This window comes from Lampetra planeri, chromosome 3, assembly GCF_965212315.1.
Source record: "Lampetra planeri chromosome 3, kcLamPlan1.2.h2, whole genome shotgun sequence".
Lineage (NCBI taxonomy): Eukaryota > Metazoa > Chordata > Hyperoartia > Petromyzontiformes > Petromyzontidae > Lampetra > Lampetra planeri.
Genome location: NC_136109.1, coordinates 17218363 through 17235438, shown reverse-complemented (window position 1 = coordinate 17235438; position 17076 = coordinate 17218363). Strand labels below are relative to the sequence as shown.

Genomic DNA, 17076 nt, shown 5'->3' with positions numbered 1-17076 from the left:
AACCGGCACTCACTGTGTTGGGTCAGGAAGATTATGCGCCGAGTCAACCTTTGACTTTGGTTTTAAACTCACAACCTTCTGCTTGCGAGTGGAGTCGTGTGTGACCAGTGCCATCTGGCCGCTGTTGCGTCGTAAGCATCTTGCCATGGATGCCCTTTAAAGAATACGATCTGAATAACAAGGAACATTTATTTCCACGATGTTTACCGTTATTGTTTTGGTTTAGGAGGGGATATGCGAGTGAACGTGTCACTTCTTTTGTTTCTCCTGAGGCAGGCTCACAAGGAGTGCGGCGAGTTCAATGAGATCACGGCCAAGTCCAAGTACGTGAAGTTGGCTCGCTCGCTGCGTACCTACGGAGTGTCCTTCTTCCTCGTGAAGGTGAGAAATGGCCTCCCAGCTGCCCGCTGCAGTAGCCACGAGCAGACATTGGCTTTTGTGTGGCGAGCAATGAAAGCCGACTTCTGTGTCATGTCACATCCCAGTGGTGGAGACTATCTCTCTTCCGGAGAGCCTCTGCTGACTTACCACAGTGTTACTTGTTTTATTCACCCTGAATGGATGAATAATGGATTAAGTAGGACTTTTAGATGTGAATTGGCCACTGCCAAAGCACCTTCTGGCTGGAAGTATGTTATATTGTGGGTTTTTTACACCAGAAATAAATTATGCCAATATGATTATATGCATAATTATTAATATAGATACATGCCCAATATGACAGGTGAAGTTTTGGCATGTAAAAACACTTTGAAATAAGTTGCTTAGTTTAGATGCCAGTCTACACTGCTGAATAGAAGAAAGGGGCAAGCTTCTGACATTTATTGAGTTGGGATTGGGAGGTGGCCAGCCTGGGATGTGATGTTGTTCTTGGTTTTGTTTCTCTGCTTTTTTAAGACAAATAAAGAATAAAATCAACATTTATTTCCACGATGCACCAAATTGTTCTAGCCACAGTTTAGTATATTTATGTAAACTGTATGAATATTCTCGCTGCCAGCTTGTGCAGTCGGGCAGTCTGGATTGACATTGGATGCAACTATTGGTCTTGTTAAATTAGTCTGGCTACGGGTATTAGTCTTGTGCAGTGCCAGCCAGTTTGCTTGAGTGTGTGTGCACATCCTGTGTACGTGTGCAATTTTTTTCTCATCCATCTGTGTGGGAGCAAGTGGCTTAGTCTGTAAGTGTGCATGGTTTTTAAGGAATTTATTCAGATTGTGTAAATACTAAAGCTCAATTAAGACACTCTAACAGCAAAGTCAAATTGTCCCTTTTACTTCCAACAAGTGTTGTGCGGTGTTACATCATCGGAATGGAATTGTAAGAAAAACATGTACGTCGTTGGAATGGGAAAGGGTTACAGAGTATTCTTCGCATAAGAGGACATCGTAGCAATTGGAGGAAACCCACACATGTGAGGGGATGAAACTCAAAATACTCCACAGGTCTAAATAAACCCATTTTCCGTTCTGGCATCTAATGTCCACCTCACAGTCCAAGTTGTACATCTGCATGACCCGCCAACCCTTACCTTTACAGTGCCGGATTGTGTGTGTTCACCACCATCGCATTTTTGGGAAAACAACCCAAATATCCTGTAGAGGGCCTCTCTCGAGCTCCCTTCTACCAGCAATGGCATGGGAAGGCAACTGCTTCACTGCACATTTATCTTTTTACCTTGACCATCTTGTGCCTGGCACAGGAGACACTAGCCCCCCCCCCCCCCCCATCATTGAAATGCATACCAGCTCAAGGCTGCCAATGAAACCTGATGACGGAGACTTGTGTTGCCTCCGAAACGTCGTGATTTATTATTATTTTATTTTTTATTAATTTTAATTTCATTTTTTACCTACGTGACTTTACCGAAAAAACTAAGAGCATGAATCCTTGCAGTCACGAAAGCTTCAAATCTAGAATGAAACACAAGTTTGTGGATATTTGAGCGGAGAGATCCCTACGACTTTTGATGCATTGAACAGCGCTTCTGCCGTCGGCTCGCGTTGCTACTTGTGCGCGCGTTTTTGTCACCCAGGAAAAGATGAAGAGCAAGAACAAGCTGGTGCCTCGCCTGCTGGGCGTCACCAAGGAGTCGGTGCTGCGTGTGGACGAGCGCACCAAGGAGGTGATGCAGGAGTGGCCGCTCACCACCGTCAAGCGCTGGGCCGCCTCCCCCAAGAGCTTCACCCTCGTGCGTAAATCTCACCTCGTGATCCTCGTGCGCGGCTACGGGGCGGGCGGGGTGGTGGAAGGAATAGTCTGACATTTTCCACTGCACTTCAAATGCGTGCCAGACCTTCTCTGTACCAGAATTGTATATGTGTGTGTGTACTTGTGTTGCACTTCTTTGTGTGTGTGTACGTTGGATTTGTAAGGCACCCTTAGGTTTTTTCGGTAAAGTCACGTAGGTAAAAAATAAAATTAAAAGTTAATAATGGAAATTAAATAAAATAATAAATCACGACGTTTTGGAGGCAACACAAGTCTCCGTCATCAGGTGGGACCGTCACAGCTAAAAGCTTCAAATCTTGAATTGTAAGGCACCGTTACGTAGCCTACCGTGCTAACCGGAGGTGCAGAATCGTACCTAGTTGTCTGTGTGATGAACATCGTGGCCTTGTTCCCTTCTTTCCCCATCCCATGTTGTCCACTCACCTCCCAGCCCCTCTTTTTACACATCCTGATCATGATTTATTTTATCTGTTCACCTCCTTCGGCCTAGTGTTTGACTGAAGGAGGCCAAACCTTCACTGCGCAGGGTTCTAGGCGACATCGGAAGGTTAGGGTCGGGGTACAATGTTATCTTTAAAAATGAAATCCTGGGGTGCCCTAGTTTCAGCCGTGATTGATAAAACAACATTTGAGAAAGGACAATAACGAACAGCAACATTATAACTGTGGCCCGTTTTAATACGGACATCTTGGAGTGACCTTGTTCGATTTGTGATAAGCATCACTTTTACTTTTTCGAAATGTTGGCACATCTCCCACCACTTGCTATGCATCCCAACTGCACCACTTCCAATTACAGCCAAAAAAAACACATCACCATAATTTCATTTAATTACATGGTTAAAAATAACAGGTCAATGATTTGGCCAATGGCTTAACTCTGTAAGAGGGGCTTAGATTTGTAGAACAGCAGAGAAACTGTCCTTTCTCTTGCTTGAGTCAGGATAGGAGTGCAATAGATTCACAGCCTCATTGGCTGCGCTACGTGTGATGGACTCTGCAAACTCACTCTCACATTCTCACATGCCCGTAAAAATCAGCTTTGCCAAACAAAGTCGCTGGCTCCACGTAGCACAGCAGGGAACACGGCAAAGCACCGTTAACACTGGCAGTGCATTAATACAGAGTGTGGCGTGATGACTTCCCTGAATACACGGTGGCACGTGTCCCAAGCTGTGATGATTGTGTGTGAGCAAAGCCTGCAGGCTTTTTGATTTTGTTGGTTGTTGTGTGCTGGATGGTTACTCTCTCAAACAAGATGGTAATTAAGCCTGCTACACAAGCCAGTTGGCCAAAGTGATATATGGCATGAGAAAGGACTTCTGAAACTGCTTTCATAGTCTCATTTGATCTACTTAAGCACTCCTGGGGAGCAAATAGCGTAGGCAGCATCGTGAGCATGAAGCGTAGAGTGTGGCAGCCGTTGTGTTTGTGTGAGCGTGTATGTATGTGGGGAGTGGTGGAACAGTGGTTAACGCGCTGCACTACGAACCCGGAGAGCCGAGTTTGATTTCCGCTCAAGGCCAATACCAGTGGCGATTATATGAACTGGTCCTTGACACCCCGTTGGTCGACCCAGCCTCAAATGATTTCCGAGTGCGGTGTATAAACATCACCACTCGGGACAGCACTTGCCCCAAGTTAAGGCTATATGGGGAATCTTTGCATATGACTTATGAGATTTGGCAGTGTAGAGGGTTTTGACACTGTTATGATCCACAAACCTGGGTTCAATTCCCAGTCATGCATACATCACAAGCAAGTGTTAGCTTGTGCATTGTTGGTCGTCTCAGCCCGAAATGAGTACTTAAACATGAACACTGTGGAGGCAAAAGTCATGCTACCAGTGTCGGCCTACAAATTTCCTCCCCCGTGACATTTGTCTTTATTGCGTGTGCTTGCATGCACGTGCACGCCTGTGCGTGCACTCCAGGACTTTGGCGACTACCAAGTGGGATACTACTCAGTGCAGACGACAGAAGGCGAGCAAATTTCTCAGCTCATTGCTGGATACATTGACATCATCCTCAAAAAGGTGAGCGTGACGATAAGCACGTTTGACTTGTGATCCAGCATAGATGGCTTTTTATGGTTTGGTTCTTGTGAACAAAAGAGGTGGAACCTTATTCATCGTATTCGTGAATTATCCCAATGGGCTGTTGTTGAAGGGAATTCAAAACGAAAGTTTCTAGGCAATCAAAAGTACCATGTTTATTTCTGTTGGTCGATAACATACCTTGTGGGTGGGCTTCATTGCACAAAAGATAGTGTTCACCTGGGTGAACCCAGCTTGATTATTGGGAAAAAGTATTCAGCTATAGCTGAATACCCCAGGCATGTTTTTTTTTTGCATTTGTTTTGTCAACCTTGAACTGTGAGCAGATGGCAAAGTGAAAAAGGTTATTTTTATTTTAAATTATATTTTTTGTTGACAGAAACAAGCAAAGGACAGGTTTGGGCTGGAGGGCGATGAGGAATCTACGATGCTCGAAGAATCCGTCTCGCCCAAAAAGTATGTTTTTAACACTGTTTAAATGTGTTGTTTTATAAAATGCAGGCTTTGTGTATTATTCACTGAATGTAAAATTAGTTTACCCAGGAAAGCCTCAATGAGTCTCGAGACTCTTTTTCAGAAGGAGCCGTTTAAATGTTTGCAGTAGGGGGGAGGGCAACGATTTATATGTGTTTCCTAATAAAGACATTTACGAGTAAGTTTTTTAATTTTGAACATTTGGACTATTATGCCAGCGCATAATGAGCTCCTCTTATTAGAATTAAATGACAGGATCTAGGTCCACCCTCAACCGCATTCGCACAAATATTCTATACCTGATACACAAATGGAATATTCAAAACTCTCCAAATTGCGATGGTATCCATCCAGAACCGACCATACAACTCGCAATGATGCAATGCCCAATCCACAAATACGAAGGAGACAATCACAGCGATACAACTCCGCTGCTCCTGATGCGGTTGTCTGGCTTGGCCACCTGAATGTGAAATCGTCACTTGTTGCTCTGCATCGACATCAGCCGTACGGAAGAAGATGAAGAAGACGCAGAATAAGATGAAGAAAAAGGATCTTTAATGTCCACAAGTGAAACAGACGGTGAATATATTACGGTTCATTCAGTGGAATTGAACAGCGAATCTCTGCAATAAGCTGCGAACGTGCAACTGCTGGGCCATGTCGACTGCCCCCCAACACATTGGATCAAATTTCAGGGAAAAAAATATATAAGTAAGGGAAAACATGTATTGCATCATAAATTGTGGGATTATTATCTGAAAGAAAATACTACATCTAAAAAAAAAGGCCACACAGTTTAAAATAGTGAAGTTCTTCAAATGGTTCCCTTTGGTGCAAAACCTGAAGTGAAATGAATCAGTCAAGGGGGCTGGGGGACAGGGACCGAGGGAGAGCGCTATTTAACCCCTCACTATCCCGTCGAGGGCGACTTTCGGGCAGGTGGTGGGGGAACGTGGACGTACGACCACCGCACTTGTGTTTTTTTTATTTTAGCTCGATCCCCCAGCCCCCACCTCCCCTTTCATACCCCCGACTCTTGTTTCCCCTGGAGGCCTGTGACAACCCCTCCGTAAGTTGAATGTACACCCCCCCACCCACCTTCTTCCCTTACCATCCCTTCCCCCACCCAGATCAAAGCACATTGGCTTCCCAACGCAATTCCTTTGTGTGAAAGAGGCGATAGATGTAGACCCCCCCCCACCCACACCCCAGCTCTGAGGGCCCCGTGTTTGTCCCCGTCCGGTTTTGTCACCTAAAGCGTTGTCATGGGCCTGTTGTTTCATAAAATCCTAATTAACAAAAAACTGTAGTGAAGTACTTCCAGGCATATTTGCCAGTGACATTGAACTGAAAGGGGCTTAAAAATGTCACGATAAGCGCATCGGTTTGATTCAGCTGCAGTGCCGGCAGTGGCTGTGAACACGGCCGGAGAATCTGGGGGTGGATTGGACTGTGGAGAATTTTTTTTTTTAACCGTGAGCCATGCACATCCCAAATATACCAGGAGATTGCTTTGTAGTGGAAGAAATTCACGTGTGACTTTGATTGAAAGATAAACACCCACCGTGCTTCATGAGAACACCGACCGGGTGGCGCTGCTCAAAGCACTCGGCTCAAAGAACGGCTCAGGTACACATCACAATCTGTGAGTAATTTGGCACATCATCTCACTGGTATCGAATAAAAAAGGGGGTACTAATTTATTGTAGATTCATAATAAAGGTTTTTGGGTCGGATCGCGTTATTTATAAATGTATCGTAACCCCCCACCACCCGACACGGCCAAACAGTAAAAAATGTGTCACGTTTACAAAGGACAAATAGTTCACTACTTTAGCCCACCGGTGTGTTGAAGAGTGAATCAACATCATTTATAATTTGAGTACGACGTTTCGCTGGTAATTACATCCAGCTTCATCGGGTAATTTGCCAGAATGGTGAGGCTCTCCTCTTGCTCCCGGTCTTAAATAGAGCAGCAGATAGATACTGGCCCCTGCAATGAAAATGTGGATTTTCCACCATGTGCTTTGAGCCACCAACAGGAATGAATGGTGCCCTCTTGCTTGTTTGCGGAGAGAGACACTTTGCCGTGGGTTTCTACCAGAGGTCGCAAACGGGTTTTGATTCCTTACCCGTACCCGTACCCAGCCGCACCAGGGTCGCAAACGGGTACCCGTACCCGTACCCGGCCGGGTACGGGTAGCCGGGTATCGGGTAGGGTATGGGTATCGGGTACCCGGTTGCGACCTCTGGTTTCTACACCGCCTTTGAGAAGAGGTGCCCTGGCAATGTCCGTGAATTGCAAGAGCCACTTTGATAAATGGGGTTCATAACATTGTAATTTTATATTGTACTTGAATTCCCAGACTCGCTTTTCTTTGTTGTGCACTGCGGCTAGTGGGATGAAGCACAGGAAATCGCGAACCTCGAGTGTGTCAATCACAAGGGACGCATTATAATTAACTCATTGATGCCGTCAGATTACCAATGGAGGCAGGTAACTGTGTAATTCCATTCGGTATATATATAATGCTCCTCCTTGCGTGTGCAGTCAAATACTATTTCCATCTTCTGGCTGATTAATTTGTTATGATTAAATTTAACGTAACAAAAATTTGCTACAGGCATTAGCAAAACAATTGAAAGGGGGATGGGGAGGGAATGGTCATTTTTTTAACTTGGGTTATTTTGAGGTCATGAGGCTATGTTATTTTGGGAACAACAGCAAGCGTGATATAAAGATCACATCATGAATCCACAATGCTTTCTTCGAATTAACAATTTCAGGTTGACTTATGCTTCTAAATTACAGCCCTCTACTCTGACCGTAGACTCTGTGGAATGATTTTGTATGCTGGCCGTTGCTGTCCTCACATTCAGCCGAGTGAGCTGCTCACGTGATCACGCCTGCCTTTTAATTGCCTTTGGATTCCTTGTGTCATTGTCAAAAAATTGTAATTTATCATGAACTATAATAATCTGTTGCATGGTAAGTAGCGGTGATCCAGTTATACACCGTAAATAGCGTAATAAGAGATCGTCGGAAACAGAATCTGGTCATTGATTTAGAGTTCGGCATTAACTGTAACCAATTATTTCCCAACAATTACATTGCAGTCATCATCATCATTGGCCATTATCAATCCACTGCTGGATGAAGGCCTCCCCAATCCACCACTGACTTTGCCCATTCCTTCGATGTAACAATCCACCTAGCATCTGCACACCAGCTGATCACATTCCTCCGCCTCCACAGTGGACCTCCTCTCGGTTCTAGATTTGAAGCTTTCGTGACTGCAAGGATTCATACTCTTAGTTTTTTCGGTAAAGTCACGTAGGTAAAAAAATGAAATTAAAATTAATAAAAAATAAAATAATAATAAAAATCACGACGTTTCGGAGGCAACACAAGTCTCCGTCATCAGGTGGGACCGTCACAGCCAGATTTGCTGCACTTGATACAGAAAATCTGGCTGTGACGGTCCCACCTGATGACGGAGACTTGTGTTGCCTCCGAAACGTCGTGATTTTTATTATTTTATTTTTATTAATTTTAATTTCATTTTCTCCTCTCGGTTGCAAAGTGCCAAACACATGACTTCAAAACGGTTGCTTGTAAAACCTCGAGCAATGGCCAATCAGGAACCGATTACTCTGCAGAAGTAACTCTCCCAACGCTTAAGCATACGCATGCCTCGGGAGGAAACGCTCGCGCTGTTTGCAGTCCACCGCCCTCTCCCGCTCAACCCCGGCGGGTCCCTCTCCACCGCTCGCCGTTCCTCTCAGGTCCACCATCCTGCAGCAGCAGTACAACCGCGTGGGCAAGGTGGAGCATGCCTCCGTGGCGCTGCCGGCCATCATGAGGCCGGGCGCGGGCGGGCCGGACACCGTCAACTGGGGCATGATGCCCGTGGCCCAGCAGCAGGTCACCAGCGGACAGATGCACAAGGGCCACATGCCCCCACTGGTGAGTGCCACCGCTCCGATAGCTAAGATTGCCTTGATTGCCATGAAAGTAATCTTTTGTATTAACCCTTTGCCCGATCCGAGACGTTTCCAAGTTGCAGAGTGGATCCCGTTGACCGCTGTATCTCGGAATGCGCAAGCGGTTTGCTTTAATTTTTATTTGGCGAGGCATAGCGCCACTGTTTTAAGAGAAGTACTCACCGCAGAGAACTGTAGCGACACAACCGCACTCTGTGATAGCTGGCTCCAAACTGTGCCACATGCCCTGCCGCATGGCCTTTTACTTACGATCCTGTACGTGTACGTCATTGGAATGGGAAAGGGTTAATATGTTGCATCAGTCACCAGACTGTCAGGTACATTCTGTTACGAGAAAGGCCACGAAGACAATACCTTGTCTTCGTGTCGCACTCATTTTGTAAATTTAGTAAGTTCAATCTGGGACTGTTTACAGTAAACATTAATTGCAAGAGGACAGGACAGACTACATACAGCCAGGGTATATATATGTGTGTGTTTCTTCATCACTGTCCAATATACCAATAATGTTTGAAAAAGACAATTTGCGAAGTATACTTTTGAATGGATTTTTTTCACCTTTTCAATGATAAAGTGATGTTGACGATTGAGTATATAATTGAGTGTTAGCTTTAGAATGTATAAGTCGCATGGACGTGTGTGTGTGTGTGCAGTGCACTAGTGCTCACTAACATCACTTGCTCCTCCAGTCTGTTAAGGCTATACGGGGGATTTTTGTTTTTTTCTTTGGTGCACAATTCATCACACTACGTTACGAGCCGAGTGACTTGGGTTTGATTTCCCACCAAGCACATTCATGACAACTGGCATGTAGATCTGTCTTAGGCCTCGCCTAGGTTAACTTGGCCTTAAGTGAGTGCCCGGTGCAGTTTATAACCATCCGCACTGGGGAGTCAAAGATGGTCATGTTCCATGCCGGCCTTCACTAACAGCCCTTGCCCCTATGGTGCTCACTAACGATGCTTTCCCCTATGTTCTATTAGGGTGATGAACGCAGGAATGTTGGTGAATTCGTAATGTCACTTGCAAACTGCACTGCAGCCCCCGATGACCTGATTATAACTCCTCAGCCCTGGACATGGGCAGAAAGTGATAACTTTCCCAGGCCATGGGCCTCCTGCATGTAAACTTGGCTCGTAACGTGTGTCGCCTGTCACATTGTAAATGATGAATACACTGGCAGAGATATCAAAGGTGATAAGGAAAATGCCGCTTGCCCCCCCCCCCCCCCCGTGTGACTGCAGCCTCGTGTGCTTTGCTTCTCAGTTGGTGGTCAATTAAGAAACGTTTCTGCACGCGACTTTTTGTTTTACCTTCCAAATTCTCCACGGCAGCTTTAGTGAAATATTGCAAACTTTGTCGCTTTTGTTTTGCAGCACAGTTGCACTTTATTGAGCCGTTATAGTCAGTCACGGCCCATATATTTCATCATTAATACTTTTTACTGGCTGGTATAGAGGCTTGAGAGCCAACCATCTGCTCCTGCATAAATGGCCCTTCCCCAGCAGCGCACATGAGCTAAGCAGGGGATATAGGCAAATAATTGCTTAAATTAGGGGACGTGTAATAATGATCTCTGGAACGTGATTTTATTTGTAATTCTTTTGTACAACTTCCCACCGAAAATCGGCCACCGTTTTCTTAATTTACGACTCGATGCCCCCAACGATGCTGTCAAGTCTGTGCGACCTCATTCCAGCCAATCACATCATTTTTGCGTGTGCAGCATGAATTTTTATATATTTTTTTATGATTCGCAACATAGTTAGACCCAAATTAAGTTATATTTTCTCATCGTTGGAGCTCATGCTAAGTGGAGCAGGATCGAACAAAAAAAAATTGGTGAAGGCAACATTATTATACAACAGTTGCTGTTTAATAACAGCTTTAAAATCTCTACCCATGTGAGACTGGCGAGCGGATGTTAATGTTGCGCCTGCCTGCCCACGTGTGCGTGTATGCGTGCATGCCTGCGTACATGTGCAGTCTTCAGCGCAGCAGGCTCTTGTGGGCACCATAACGTCCAGCATGCAGGCCGTGCAGCAGGCACACGGGGACCTGGGAGACATGGATTCCCTGCCGCCCCTTGGCGATGACGCTGTGAGTATCCCCCATTCGCACCGCCCACCTCCCTAATCTATACCCTGCTTGGATGCAGGAACACGATAGCGCCTGTAGCACAGTGCAGTGTGTCGATTGCAGGCCCACGCACATTTTTCTAAGCGACCGAACTTGAGTCGGAAGTGAGGGAGATAACGCTCTTGACACAATTATCGCACGTAAATGTTAAAACACGACGCATTGAAGACGCAACCCTTTCAGCCGTTGCTACGGTACACTCGCTAAGGTCTGTGAGTGCTCGAATGTACGAAGCAAATTAATTAGGATCCTTTGCGACAGCACTTTTAAGACACGTTTTGCAAAGCCAGTATAATTGGACCACTTGATCACTTTTGCACACGTGCCATTGTCTGTGGGAGATGTTTCCCATTATCTTTTCTTTGTGTCAGTTTTCAAACTATGACAATGGTCATCAATGACTTTAATTGAGAGTAATTCAGAAAAAATGTCAATTACACTATTAGTGATTATCTTCAATACAAATCATTCTAGATTTGAATCTTTCGTGACTGCAAGGATTCATACTCATAGGTTTTTTCGGTAAAGTCACGTAGGTAAAAATAAATAATAGAAATAATAATAGAAATAAAAATTATAAATCACGACGTTTCGGAGGCAAGACAAGTCTCCGTCATCAGGTGGGACCATCACAGCTAGATTTACTGTATCCAGTGAGTGCTTCAATACAAATAATCGTTTACTTTTACCTGGTAAAATAAAAAAAAATCCGTTTTGTTGGTTATCGATAACAATCATTGACTGATTTCTGTTTATAATAACAGAACTAACCCTAACACTTCACAAACTCGGCACCGACTCCCTTCACCACCCCACAATGACCAGCGTCGTGAAGTATGATCAAACGACCCCCATGACTGACTCGGCATGCGGGGACCTTCATTCAGCAGTGGATTGACAAAATTGCTTTACAACATTACATTTTAATTTTAAACCTCACACTTAAGTTTTAGTTTTATGTTAGGTAAGTGTTCGTGGTCGCAATTGTCTGGAGCTTGGTGAGCATTGCCATTTGAATGAAAGTGGCGGGCACTTGGATAGGACATACGGAAGGAAATGTAGATCGATTTAAAAGCAAATCGAGCGGTTTCACTTTACAGCGCCACGAGCCCACAGTCGTGGGTCTCGCGACACAGCGTACACCCACAACACAGAGATGATTTTGCTTGTGGTCAGGGGTAACGTTATACTATACCCCACCCTTGCAAAAGAGGCTCTGTTCATGTGTCTGAATGGGTTTTATTTCATCCGCAGGTTAAATAAAACGATACTTCAATTGGTCACACGTTCAGAGTGACTCTTTGCCTCCAGAACCCCTGACTCTCTCATATTGGCGGTGCCATGGTGGTGAGATTTTAACTTCCTCACCTGGTATACAGGTGGCAGGAAAAGGGTCACTTTGCAAATAACGTTGTTCATCTCCCAACGTGAGAGGTCTGGCGTCTTATCAAGGTGCGGCTTCTTGCAGGAATCCCAGTCGTGGCGTCGGAACAAGATGGACGAGTCAAAGCATGAAATCCACTCGCAGGTGGACGCCATCACCGCTCACACGGCTTCCGTCGTCAACCTCACCGCAGGTACTTGATAGGTGGTTTGTTGTTGTTGTTGTAAGCATCTTTGGTTTTGTGCCGTATGATGTCACAGCATTTCATCACTCTACCCAGGTGCGTGTAAAACATCTGTAATAAAAAAAATCACAGCCGTTCGTCATTTCCACTTGCGCGTGAAGGCCTCCCCTCATTGTTTCGGTCGTGTTGGGTTGTTTAACGACACTTCTCCACGCTGGTAAGTGTGGATTAATGAAGGGGAGGCTAGGCCAAGGGGAGGAGACACAGGACCAGTTCATTTATTCACTCGCCACCGATGTTATCCGTGGCTGGGAATGGAACTCGGGTGAACGGGTTCAGAACACAGTACGTGAACCACTGTGCCAACACTCCATCTGGATTGGTATAGCTGTTGTTTCAATTGGACAGCAGTGATCCTCTTTAAGCAAGCAGTCGGTCAATATAAGCAACACTTGGGTGTTGCCTGAATTGGGAAAAGAAGTGTTAACAAAGGCAATGTTAACGTTGCCTTTCAGGCAATCTCAAGGGTGTCCCTCTCATCAAGCGGCGTTGTGTAGTACGCGTAAACAACCCCCACGAAGCAACATGGCATGGGGGGGGCCTTCATCCAACAGTAGATTTGACAGTTCTGTAAATAATGTCTTTATTATTATAAATTTACATGTGAATATTTATATTAAGGCAGTCCATTATCCCTCCGAGATCCATGAAGTGAAGACCATTTTGTGAGAAGCAAACACGGGTCTCCCCTTCGGCAAGACTGGCCTTGCCACAGCCATTCCCAATATTCTGTGACCACCGGTGACCTCCGTGCCAATATCGTAGCCTCGTTGGTGACCCATGGTGGGTTCTGAATGTGCTGTCGCCGCTGCTGCCACCCAGGAGACCCCGCAGACACGGACTACACGGCCGTGGGCTGCGCCGTCACCACCATCTCGTCCAACCTGACGGAGATGTCCAAGGGCGTGCGTCTGCTCGCTGCGCTACTCGACGATGAGGGGGCCAACGGGCAGGACCTGATGCAGGCAGCTCGAGGCCTCGCGTCCGCTGTGTCCGACCTGCTCAAGACGGTCGACCCCAGCACGGCCGAGGTGAGAGAGGAGTTTTGTGTCGAGCGGCGAGCGATGGGTTGCCGTGGTCAGGAACCGTTTTCACAACGTGGGCGGGATGGCTGAGGGTGTAAATGCCTTCTCAGAACACTTTAACTGTAAAAATCTGTTTTAAAAAATTCGACTGGGTTTTTAGCTGCTCTTGAGTTCTCAAGTGGAGTGCATTGATAGGTTCATTCGATGGTCAAAAAAACCTAATCATGTTAAATTGTGTTTTTTTTACATTCTTCAGCGTATTCCATATCTAAACGTAAAAAATATATATTTTAATTGCCATGGTGTGCTTGTGGTGTCGATACAAATGATTCTTCAATGTCATTCAGAAGAAATATAGATGTTTTACAGTGTTGTACTCTCATACAAGGTGGTGTGCTGATCGCTGCAAGGATTCCAGTTGTAATTTATTCATCCCATGGCATCTCTGATAGCACAATTGTAATGTAATTGGTGCAAGCTGCTCCGTGGAGCCTAGTTCATGGTGGAGTAGGTGTGGCATTTGCATTAGATGTGTGTTTTGCAAACCAAATGATTCTTCATTCACAAGCACATGTTCATGCATTTGCTTGCTTATACCATGTACCAGCACATGTTGCTCTCATATCATGTTTTCACTTTGTTTTTATTCGTGTTTGTTTTGTTTACGACTGCTAAACAATCTAGTTAAGGGCCCTGTACTCTTTCTCTGCAATGTTTACGTCTTTGTATTATGTATTTGTTGCTGCTGTGCTCACGCACTACGGACCTCTCTTGTAAAATAGCAGGGCAACTGGCTCAACAGAATCATCCGTGTAACAAATCAAGTAAACTAAAATACATATGATCACACACTGTATGTGAATGCGTGCATGTAAATATAGACCGGGTAGTGCTTAACCCTGAACTTGCACGTCACGTGTTCAAATCCTAGCTGAGGGGTTAGCTCAGCCCATCATTTATCTGGGTTGATTTTAAAGATTATCACTTTATCCGAAGTCACAATTAATCATCATATCTTCTTGGTTCTTTCGGTAAAGTCACGTAGAAGGGAAGTAATAAAATAATAAAAATAAAACATAATAGACTGGGCTTATTTTATTACTTCCCTTCTACGTGACTTTACCGAAAGAACCAAGAAGATGAATCCCTGCAGTCACGAAAGCTTTAAATCGAAATTTAATCATCATATGTATAGACTGCCTCCTGCGATAGGAATGTGAATTTTCGCCATCAGCTCAGATTCATGCCACCCCGATGCTCGTTAAAGTTTGAAGACATTGATTTTGAAAGAAATGTGTGTGGGATGAAGTTCTCTGACCTTAAAGTGGAGAACAAGTCACGGATAAAAGGTCATCCTGACCTCATGTTAGTCACAGCCCTACCTCTGTGACCTAACCACCACATAATGTTATTCTGTAGCTTGCATAGTAGTCGGCCTTGTAGGTATGGAAACTCTGAAGGTACAGGTCTGAAGACCCAAAACGGACTCAGAAATCTGAGGCCAAGACTTCTGTTCCCAGAAGACTCTAAAACAGTCACTACTCATATGATCATCAGTGCTGATCAATACACTGCTAGATGAATTCCTCTTCAAGCTATGGCCATCTCGCAACGGTACATCGAGCATCTACACATGAACTGCTTTCATCATTCCATCTCCGTGGTTCACATTTTGCTTAACTATTAGGTGGTGGAAGAATCATGTGCGTATGCACAAACATACTTATGAAAAGCAATCAAGAGTGGCAGGAGAAAATAAAAATAACACCAGCATGACGTCATTATTAGGTATGACCGACCTTGCCTTGTTTACCACTTTTCATATCGCTAACGCAGCAGCCTTCAAGCAAACGGCTTACTTGCGAGTGTTTGGAAATGAGGTCAGGGGCCAGTGTGTGCCGGTGCTATTTTATTTATTTGCGTGCAGCAGGTGTTTCCTCGGCACGTGTTGTTGTAAGTGCTATGGCCACTTCATTTGGACCTAATCCAGCTTCGCTCCTCGTGAGCTTCTGAGCCAGATTCGATTGTCGTGCGACTTGACGCACATCCACGCAGTGCAAATCACTGCCGCTCGGCTCGAGCCTCTACTCTCTCACCGTGAGCTGCACTCAGCGCTCGGAGACTGGGCTGAAGTTATGGTGATTTAAAAAAAAAATATTCGCTGCATCTGGGAATCGGTGGGCTTTATCGAGTGTTGGTACGTATGTATGTATGTTGAACTATTGTACGTAGCCAACCATGCTAATCGGAGGTGCGGATGGGCACAGGTGTGGATTGTGAAATCGGAGTGCTGTTTGCTCTTAACCTCAAAGTGTTCGGCTGCCTGACTCAATCATGCGCTGACCTGGGGAATCAAAACGTGTGATCTCGTCTGGGAGTATTAGCACATCCCGGAATGTAAATATGAACTTTCCCTCCACCAGCGACCACCGCCACCAACTATGCCACAACTGACGCCACCCCTCCCCTCGTCTCGCCCCTGCCATCGTCAAGCTTGGCTTGGTGTCCCCATTCATGCGTCACCATTCCCACACAGCACCGCTTGAGAAATACAATTGAAGACACTGCTGTGTTTGCATTGGGGACCTCTTTTTTTTCCCTGCTGATGGAATCCATTTGCACAATTTTTTTTGTTTTAACTGTTGAACAATCAACAACTTCCAGATAAAACCAAATTGTCTCACTGCTTAAATTAGCAGGGGGATTTGGAGAATCATCTCGGCCAATCGCCATAACCGCCAGTACGTGACATTCCACATTCTTGTTGTTGAGGTCAGTCTATGTCAGTCACTCTTGACTCCCCACGTAACGGTGCTTATTTTATCACCCCAGGAAGTAGGATAGTCTGAGATATCCACAACATGGATTTTAGCTTCTGATTGTGAGTTAAGCATAATAAACCTCAGCACTGCTCAGTCCGATAGGATGGCATCAGACGTGGCTTGACAGGTGTCTTATTATGTCTGGGAAACTAATAAAAATAAAATAATCGCAGTTGATGCTGGGCTTTATATGTGGCTTGAGCCGGACAATTTTGTAATCGCAAGCAAATTAGAGTGATCTATCGAGTAGTCTCTCTTACAGTTTAAGGATCAGCAGAGTGATTGTGGTATTTAATAGTTTTGAAATCACAGTTGTGTTTTGGGTACGATAAACCAAGGCCATTAATACGAATTTACGAATTGGTTCCATGTTTAAAATAAGACACTGCCTGCTTGTGTTTTTGGTTATAGAAAAAATATCCCCACACAAATACGTAGCCTGTAAATAGTTATTATATTTATAATATATATAATGAATGCATCATATATAATTAATACGTAACATTATGTTTACGTTAATGTAAAATAGATCATTAATATTGCTATATAATCTATCTAAGTAATATATAATTGATGTATGCATGTATGGGTTATATATAAATATATTAATATCTAATAATATTTATACAATTTTCTTTATTATTTATCCCAGTTCTCCTTTGAAATAAAGTTTTCTCATTGAGCACTCATCT

The 17076-nt window shown here is 44.7% G+C and overlaps 1 protein-coding gene across 3 annotated transcripts in view; it reads left to right on the top strand.

The window, feature by feature from the left end:
- Nucleotides 1-17076, top strand: part of LOC144739097 (talin-2-like) — a 244620-nt gene that overhangs the window by 142480 nt on the left and 85064 nt on the right. For all 3 annotated transcript variants that reach the window (XM_078622090.1, XM_078622086.1, XM_078622097.1), the window contains 8 exons: nucleotides 277-381; nucleotides 2036-2191; nucleotides 4166-4267; nucleotides 4668-4744; nucleotides 8552-8732; nucleotides 10757-10870; nucleotides 12378-12486; nucleotides 13360-13568. In XM_078622090.1, coding sequence (XP_078478216.1) covers nucleotides 277-381; nucleotides 2036-2191; nucleotides 4166-4267; nucleotides 4668-4744; nucleotides 8552-8732; nucleotides 10757-10870; nucleotides 12378-12486; nucleotides 13360-13568 — 1053 coding nt within the window. The remainder of the gene's footprint in view (nucleotides 1-276; nucleotides 382-2035; nucleotides 2192-4165; nucleotides 4268-4667; nucleotides 4745-8551; nucleotides 8733-10756; nucleotides 10871-12377; nucleotides 12487-13359; nucleotides 13569-17076) is intronic.